This window comes from Varroa jacobsoni, unplaced genomic scaffold (genome assembly GCF_002532875.2).
Source record: "Varroa jacobsoni isolate VJ856 unplaced genomic scaffold, vjacob_1.0 scaffold_626, whole genome shotgun sequence".
NCBI classification, from domain to species: domain Eukaryota; kingdom Metazoa; phylum Arthropoda; class Arachnida; order Mesostigmata; family Varroidae; genus Varroa; species Varroa jacobsoni.
Window position 1 is genome coordinate 508,911 of NW_019213528.1, and position 9,426 is coordinate 518,336.

The 9,426-nt window shown below is 39.1% G+C and overlaps 1 protein-coding gene across 1 annotated transcript; it reads right to left on the minus strand.

Moving 5' to 3' along the window:
• Positions 1-1,705: 1,705 nt before the first annotated feature.
• On the minus strand, positions 1,706-7,077 carry LOC111262090 (uncharacterized). Its single transcript, XM_086968952.1, has 2 exons — positions 6,549-7,077; positions 1,706-3,195 (listed from the first exon to the last, which is right to left on the minus strand). The coding sequence occupies exons 1-2, from the start codon at positions 6,890-6,892 to the stop codon at positions 3,180-3,182; spliced, it is 360 nt and encodes a 119-aa protein (XP_086825078.1). The 5' UTR covers positions 6,893-7,077; the 3' UTR covers positions 1,706-3,179.
• Between the last annotated feature and the right edge of the window lie 2,349 nt (positions 7,078-9,426).

The window sequence follows — 9,426 nt, forward strand, 5'->3', positions numbered from 1 at the left end:
GTATAAGCGAGCCTTTTTCACGTATCCATAGAACTGAGCTTATCAAAATGGTGTTCTAAGAATTACACGTGAGGCAGATCTGCGTTCAAAATGTTAGAGCCAGAATACCACGAATGTGATCGACAGGGAAGTCATTACAAATACGTATATTCAATAAAAAAAAAGTTACCGATTTGTGGAAGACCCATGGAAACTTTAATACCAGATAGAAGTGTGAAGATAGTTAATTGCGCGATTGTTCTGCAGACTACTTCGAAAGCTCCATTTAACAGATCGATCACTAAACCTTTGAAGAAGAAAGTGAGTGAAATAACAAAAAAAACGAGACATTTTTTAGCATGTTTTAATTACTTTTGAATATCAATAGTTTAGTTGCTCTCTTCTAAATAGACTACAAGCCGCTGCGTTGAGCCATAACTTTTGTCGCTTTCATCCTTAAGCATTTTTATATTCGGTGGTACTTGCCGTCTAAAGATCGCGTTGTCTGATTTCAGATTTAGCATACTGATGATAAATAATCCCAGTGTAACGCATATTAATATCATACAATCTCTAAACTGCACCACACTACTGCTAGTGAGAAAAAGTCATATTGGAAAATTAACTCTTAGGCATTATTTAGGACAACATCGGAAAAAATGCTAGAAGCACCAGATCAGTCATCAATTTATCTGTTATACTTAACTGATCGACTAGAACTCTAGACTAGGAACGACTAGAGAAAGCTGACTGAGGTTTAGGTAACCTTAATCCCTTGTACAGCACTTAAAAAGACTACGGTAATTATATTTTTTGTTAGATCGTCGGTAACTGCATATATTTGTCAAATATAAATCAATTTAACGGTAAACTAATTCGCTAAAGGTGATTCCGTGGAAAGAAGAACAGAAGACAGCCCCTGATTTTTTAGCAAAGCTTACACCCTAGCGGGCAAATTTCATCGCGTAAGGTCACAGCTCGCATAATAAACACGAGTCCTTTGTATCGTAATGCTCGGCCTAAAAATTGGTTTGGGACCATTCATAGAAACGCTTTAGGTTCGGTAGCGTTTCTATTATGCAAATCATGTACAACTTATTAACATGGCCTCTGTGCACACTATGCAGGATAAAACATTTAAGAACAATAGAGGTTACCAGCTCAAATACAACAGAAATTCACCTTCGCCATGCAACAATGGGTGCCTAGAATACGTTTTTTTTTCTGAGACGTTATTTTAATGTGGGACCCTCAAATCTACTGATGTTTTTCTATAAAATTAATATCGCAAATAGTGAGCAAAAATAAGCTAGCATCACTACGCCATCGGTTCAGCCTTGTGTTATTGTTTTATTGAAAGAATATTGCCTAGACGTATTTTTAACCTATCATAGTCTAATAGTTGCCTATGGTATTGACGCATCAATAAGTGCACTATTGGCTTCTATATCCTATTTTGTTTTCTGCTATAGCCTCTAGACAGCAAAAGTACGTTCTTGAAGTGTTTGTATATTTTTTGCCATGTATTCACTAATATCTTCATATAACTAGCGTTAAACCTGTGGAGGATATGGTCTTACTTAAATATATCCAGTTGTTAATTTTATGTGCACTCCTAGCTATCACTTAAACAAATAACGGATTTTTCAACTAAAAAAAAAGTGGCATTTCATAAAGTTAATTTTTTTCTTCAGAAAAACTTAACTTTTATTTTTCTGTATCGCAAGTGTAATCTGTTTAGCATTTAAAATGTTTTATAATAAGTCTGTTATCGAAAGATTATCTTTACCATTCCTTCCTAGCTTATAGATTAACCCAAATAATTTAAGGGGTCTGTAGATGCCCCTTGAACTGGCTTAAACGTATAGAGGCTGATTGCTGATTGACCTTTTCTGTCTCAATATGAGCCCATATAACGAACGTACAGATAGGCATAGTGTTTAAAAAAAACATTAATCCTTAACGTATACATTAAGATCGTGCACGGAAAATTTCTTCTAAATAATTAGATTAACGAGTGTGCAATGTCCTATCGTGTATAAGTGATCACTATCGCGCAACTTTCGTAGAAGCTGGTAACGTATCCGTACGGGTCGTAGTAGAACGAACTATTGATGGCTAACTGGCGATTTGTGCTGAAAGCCTGCCACTTGAAGCCAGTGCTAACGGTAATACCGGAAGCTCGAAGTGTTTATTTAATTAGGTAATAAATTGAACCCTTCGGTACTTATTGCAAAGAAAGCTCACCGTACATTTTGAGTTTGTACACGGAGTAAATCGTACAAATTGATTTTAAAAAAATATCGTTTTAGATTAGAGTGTGCCCTTGGATTATCAAGAATCTGCACGTTTAATGATTTTATGATGTAAATGGTACGTTCATTGTGAATGAATCTAGCTATATGCTGTTTATATATTTAGGCCCTGAAATTCAATTAGAACAAGCTGTTCTTTAGCAAAGAAGAATACCGGCTTTTGGTATACTGAAATGTCAACATCGGTTTTATCCCTATTGTTCATGTTTTGATTACAAACGGCGATAAATTGCTCGTTCCCAGCTAATTCGTTGGTGAACGTGATGATTCAGTGCCGTTCTATTTATCTTCTTGTTGCATATAAAATTGCTTTACTGGTCGGCTGCTGTTGAACGTTGACAACTCGATTAACTGCGCCTAGGAAACATCTCCTGTTGATTGACCGAATTTGGCACAGGAACTACACAGAATACCTTGCAGCCAGGCGTGACACAACGGTTTTTCTACGTAACCCTTGTCCTTCGATGATTTAGCCTGTAATTCTATGCAGAAGTAAACGTTTGCCTTACCGACGGCAGCAGTACCGGTCGCATGGGGTATTTGCGTTTCTCACGTAATCCATCGATGCTATTTTAGTCATCGTATTTGCTACAAGATGAGCGTTATGCTCACGTAATCTATGATCAGTTCCGTTATTCCATATATTCTCTTTGATGTCCATTAGGACTTCTTCTAGACTATAGGTACAGGCATACCTTAACGAAACACGCCTGCTGTGTCGTCTACATTTCAATGAAGTCAACGTTACAACCTGAAGCAAAATGAAGTTGCATATTCTCGATACGCTATTGAACAGCAGTTGCGGTGTCCTATACGGCGTTTTTAGCGGGTGAACTCTCCGCACGGGCAGTTTCGTTTGTTGAACCTCGTACAACATCCACAGTGTCAGTCCGTTAGGATCCTGTTAAAAGGTTATGAAATCGCTGTAGCCGTTCATACTGGAAATTGCGATAGCTCTACAGTTTTGGTAGGATTTCGCCAATTAGCACTAATAAAACCAAACGCTGATGTCTGCCACCGGACAATATACCGAGCAGTTCTAATATATCTTACAAAGTTTCAATCTAATAAGCATGTTGTTGCCAGAACTGAACCACAAAGCACTCCCATTTTTCAGGACGAGGCGATCTTTCAACCGATCAGCTGACAATATCTCTTGTTACTCTATATTTCGCAGAAGTGCTTGCTTCTGATTAAATTTTAGAATCATGTGTTTACTACATTATTTATTTTATGTGGATTTGCTGGGCAACTGGTACAATCGATAACACACAACAAGTATGGAAAGGAGAATACTTTAAAAGATTTTTTTTAAATACAGCTGCTCTAGAAAAGTGTTTGAAAATATGTTTGTTTTTTTTGTTACATTCTTCCAAGAATCACACATATGTATATATCGCACGTCAGGTGCGCGTTGGTCTTACGAAGCTTTCCGACATTCTAGCACAGTGGTTGAAATAACGGTTGAAATAAATTGGACTCTTACATGCAGATCTGCTGGAACTTGAAACGAATTAGCCTTTGAATTAGATGGGCTACAATGATAATCTTTTTAGTATGTGTTAGGGATACTCTTCCCTATTTTTTACGCACTCTAGTGGCTTCTGGACAGCTACAAAGCTAATGTTCGCGTTCATATATGTAAATCTTTATCTATGGCTTCTCGAAGTTGGTTTGTTAAGGTATGGAAAGCCTCGTAATCACGCCAGCTTACGTCAAGAGAATAAGCGTATTGAATGAACGTTGGATATTTCTCTGCTTAGTCTAGAAACTGTTTAAGGCATGATTATGAGGTGCGGTATTGTCATCAAGTAACGGGACTGCACACTTTCGACTGTTGTGACAATCGTCTATGGAAAAACTCAGACTAGCGACCTGCACTCACTATTTTATTTTCGGTGATCATCGCATAATGCCAGATGCCCCTGATATCCATTGCAAATACTACCATCACCTTACTTTTGAGCCACCGACATAGTCACCGAACCGAATTTCTCTCCATTCCTCCGTTTGGTCCCTATCCGACTAGCGGCAGAAATTGAACCATGTCTCATCTATGGTGCCCATATGCTTCTGTTGGATTATTTGCCCATTAAAGGTCTAAATTGCAAGTTTCACATAAAGTGCACCGGCATATATTTCCAACTGGCCTAAAATCAATTCACGGCAAACCCGTTTTTTTTTTTCTCTGTTTCCGTATTTTCAGTATTCATATTGTAATTCTGGAACACGTTACAACTGAGTTTTGGCTAACAGAGTCCTTAGACTCCACGTGCTGTTTTTGTGAAAAGCCTTCCCGACTGCGGCAATGCGTTTTTGTCATTCGGGTCCTGACATCTGGCCATTTCATTCCTGGCCTTCAACACTCTAATCTCCGTTCTTCTACACACTGTGCTTGCACTTAAGGACTTCTTGCTTCTTCTGTTTTCTTCGACCAATCTTCGATGAATTTTCGCATCGCTGTGGCCTTCGAAGAACAAAACTTAACTTAACGGTTGAGTGTTGATTTTGAAGACTAAAAAACATTATTCTTTCTGAACTCTATAACAGCTTCTTGAGGACAGGAGTATTTACTAGCAATATTTCATCTGATAGCTGCGCGTAGTTCAAAAACTAGTCAGTTTCAAAGCCCGCCACATTCGCCTGTAACAGCCTAATTTTCCTATACAAAAGTATACTTACAAAAATAAAGGATTAAAACAGCATTATAAAGGATTCCCTTCAATCGATTGATCTCGAGTAAATTTGGGTAACTTTTGAAACACATTTTAGTGAAGAAGGTATACATGGTATATCGCTTTTGTTAACTAGGCTTAGCTCTGAGTCATGCGAAGGACAAATTTAAAGTGTTCAGTACAAGCTGAAGGAAACTTCTAGCCAAATACGTACGCACTTATTATCTGGCAACAAGTATGCCTATGTTTTATTAAAAAAAAATTCTATTTCAGCTCTAACAAAATGCCAGAAACGAAAACATCAAAACGTCGATAAAAAAAAATGACTATTCGATCAGATAATGTGCTTTTCACTGTTTACCATTAGCGCATGTTGATCTATCTCTATGATAATTATTTTCTTGTGAGTCAGACACGTGCCCTTCTGATTGCCCAATATTTACCATATTTTTTTGTTCATTATGGCATGAAGTCATGATCGCTTCAAATACCCTCAGTTGACAGGATAAGCCGTCTACGGAATCGACTGTACCATTAAACACATTTGTACACCAATAACGCAAGCTCATTGATACCTTTTCTTATAACAATGATACATGGCAAATTTCGATAGTGCATTGGAGCTGGCTGACCGCAGTAAGGTACAAGTTCAAGCCACGTCTTGTACGTCGGCTGATGACTGTTTGTTTATGTCCATGATAAAGGCGATTCGTAAAAATATAAGATGAAAACGGACACGAGCCAAACTAATAGGGAGCATTAGATCTAAACGAAACTGCAGAGGTCAAGTGAATTTATAGATGGCCAGTGCCATAATAATTACAATCGTTTTACCAATAGTGTTATATTTATATTTTACAACCTGTTATTGTCCACGATGAAGGCTTTTATACCAGGTTCACTTTTAGTATGATGAGATCTAAAAATAGAAGTTTGCTGACCGATAGGCCAGAAAAAGTTGCGTTGGAGATCGTAGTTCCATGATTTCGTTCCAGATGTATTTATCCCTGCGTCTATGAACTGCTAAGACAGTACGTTGCAAAATTAGGTATACATATTTATCTCTGCATGCTTTAAGGGTGCGTATAGGGGTATTTTCCCACGTATTTGATACAATGGCTTGCATTATCCCTATGACATAGTAAAAGCCTCAGAGAGCAAGGTATAATTTGGATCCTCTATACAAAAGGTATCATATCGTCGGGCGCATGACTCAACAGGAAACGCGTGACAACTAATGACTTATTCGGGCAATTCCTGAAATTCGACTGAAAAGCAAGCTGTTCCCTTACAAAGAATATCAATTTCTTTTGAAAGAAGGTCGTCGATGCTGTAAAATTTTGGTTTCCCATAACCAACGTTTGGGTTACAAGCGATTGTAAATTCTTCGTTTACTGGCTTGCCGTTAGCAAACGTCGCAATGCGATGCGTTTTAACTGTTTCTCCTTTAAGGTTGTACAGCTCTATGATAATTCGTTTTTTCATTGGCCACGTATTGAATGAAGGTTGGTCGTTGAGCATTTGAATAAATACCCCTAAAAAGATTCGTCCACTGAATGCTCCGATTTGACATACGAACCTAACAGGATATCCAGCGGCCATCCACATGACTCCCGGTGCCGTCTGAATAGTTCCTGTTCGTTTGTGCTCCTCAATTTTCGTCCTCAGCTCTACGCAGAAATATGCTTTTGGCTTGTCGAGCACCATGTCAGGTTCTTTTGGACTATACTGCTCCTTCACCTGTTCATGGCTTGACTTCGAACCAGCCTGGTCAGTATGGAGGTCATCACGAAATTTGTGGTTAACGCCTTCGTCGTTCCACAAGTGTTCTTTGATTTCTACAAGGCTTCCTTCGTGACCACAGATACAGGCTAGCTTTAAACTTTTCAAAAAGGCTTCTGTAAGCTCGCCCCGATCTCCCATGGACTTCTCGTTACATATGACACACCGAAGCTGTAGGCCTTCTGGTGTTTCCCGTGTCACGCAACAACCGTAACAGAATATATGACCGCATAGTGAGACAAGTCTTTTCGGACTAAAGTCTCCACATGCGTCGCAGGGTGTGATAAAGCGGGCTGCACGACCCAACGGCTTTAGCGGTATTCGACCCGGGTTTAATTCGTCTGGCAACTCTCGGAGAAACATCTGCAAAATAGCCATTCGCATATAACCAAGGCATTATTCACTCATTAATAAGTCTACTTTGATTGTAAGAGCACGTCGATTCTATGATGATACTTAAGTTATAACGATGCAGTCATGAGTTCGCTTTTGTCCAGCAATAGTTAGTTCTGTATAATTTCGTCTCGCACTCAACGCAAATGAAGCCTGCTATTAATACAGCAGCGCCATTCAACAGCCAGGTACTCAGCTCTACAGAAAACGAATTCTTTAACGACATCTTTTTCCTAGTTCCCCTGAAAAGGTCCACGCAAAGACCAGAAGAAAGCTACGACAAAACATTTGGCCTTCTAAGGAGACACAGCCCCAAGCGAAGGTTGTAACACTGGCCTTGACAGAAGCTGTTCACTCAAATTGTGAAGTACTCTGCAGTGGTACTTACATGCCCTGTCGTACCTTTACATACGTATGCAAGCTTTCATCATTACATTCGAAATGCTGTTGTGAATGGGTGTATCACCGTAAAGCATTGACCCGTTTGCGTGTATACTGCTAGAGCGCTGCTAACCTTTGAAAGCATATCTAGGCGGAACAAATTGATTAGGACGGAGCAATTTTCGAAGCTTTCACCTTAGGTCCAACTTTCAACTTTATTTGCTAGCATGCTATTTAATTGAATAGCTGAATGTTCCATAGATCAAATTATATTGAGGTCAGGGAAGTAGATAAAGCAAACTGTCGTGTAGACACAGCCTGCGACTAACCGCGTGAAAGGTCAGTAGCTCAGACCAACATCTCATATTCGTTTTGGCTAGATAATGGCACATGGGTTAGAGCCATACGGGTACATTACGTCGGTAGTGAGAAGATTTCACGGTCACAGCACTTCCAGTTAACTGGAACTCAATGCTACTAACGAACACAGAAAGGACACGAGCGTTGCAGTGTTGAGCACACATTCTATAAGGGGCTACAGAGAACCTTCACGTGGTTGAAAACGTTGCGGCCTAGACTAATATCGGTACCACCTCGTAGTGATGGAAATCTCGTAACACCTAAACGTGATAAATTGTGCGTTTATTTTTTCAATCACCGGCAGCGAATCTATTTTGCTAAAGATACACTGACAACTATCAGGTGCTGTCAACTGGCTAATTTCATTAGTGGACGATAACGAACTGTTCTTTTCGGCTAAGCAGTCCGAAGGCCTTCACTTAGAGTTGCGGGATGGGATGGGGTGGGCCCCATAAAACACACCAGGCGCAAAATTTATATTGAATAAAAAATTATTTTAAATTACTGATTAAGACAGACCGGATATATTTGAGCGAAGGACGATACTTGCGCGTACAGATGCATCACAACGGACCGATTGGATATCGCTGAGATTATCTTTGACGCAACGTTGATATTTAATTTTAGATACGAGATGGTAAATTTTGGATTGAAGTTTGGTGGTACACCATTAAAATGAAGTGATTCAGGTATGCTCCGAAACGAAATTGTAATGTAATGGTCATTGAAGAGTGGGGTCTACTCAGCTCACAAAATAATGTCAACTTGAATGGGTCATGTTTGGGAGCCCAATAGTTTCTATGCGAGTCTCGTGGGCGGAAATCTTTTCAAAGATCAAGATTGGTGTTTTTTCGCAATTATGCGCTCTTCTATAGTGAATTTCCTAAGGGTTTTGTAAGGAATTTTACATCTCTATAGATTGCAAAGCTTCTAACCGTTGATGTATGATTTGCCTTTTTATTATGAATTCAGTGATAGAGAAAGCCTATACTGTCAATCACCAGTTGAGGACAACGACGTCAAGGAAAAACTATAGACAAGGTCAGCCATGCATTAGCATGCAAGAGTTCCCTTCGTAGACCGTGCAGAAGTTGGCTTATCTGTATTGCCATATTCTTACTCCCATAGTTAAAATATTGTTAAAAATATCAATATATCTTTATTCTTACCTTTACTGATGACACAGTTTGTGTCATTTAGTGGCCCACTCGATGTTTCAATAATTCCTTATGCACGATTGCGTCATTGCATTTAATAAACAGTAACACTTAATGGCCGTGTTTGATCATTGTCAATGGCACAGGACAAAATTATATATTCCAAACACGTACATTTCTCACGCGACGGCTTCTATTGGACTTCTCATTGCCGTACACCGTTGTATAGCTTTATGTTCTGGCTGCATAACTGGTTCATAATGCAGAGTATTGTGGAGTGCCTTTTTATCGATACCTTTGTACTGCTAGAGCCGTTCACTGGCCTAAACTTACGACCTGTGTCCTTGTTGTAATTTAGCTTATCTTACCACTTTTCCGACATGT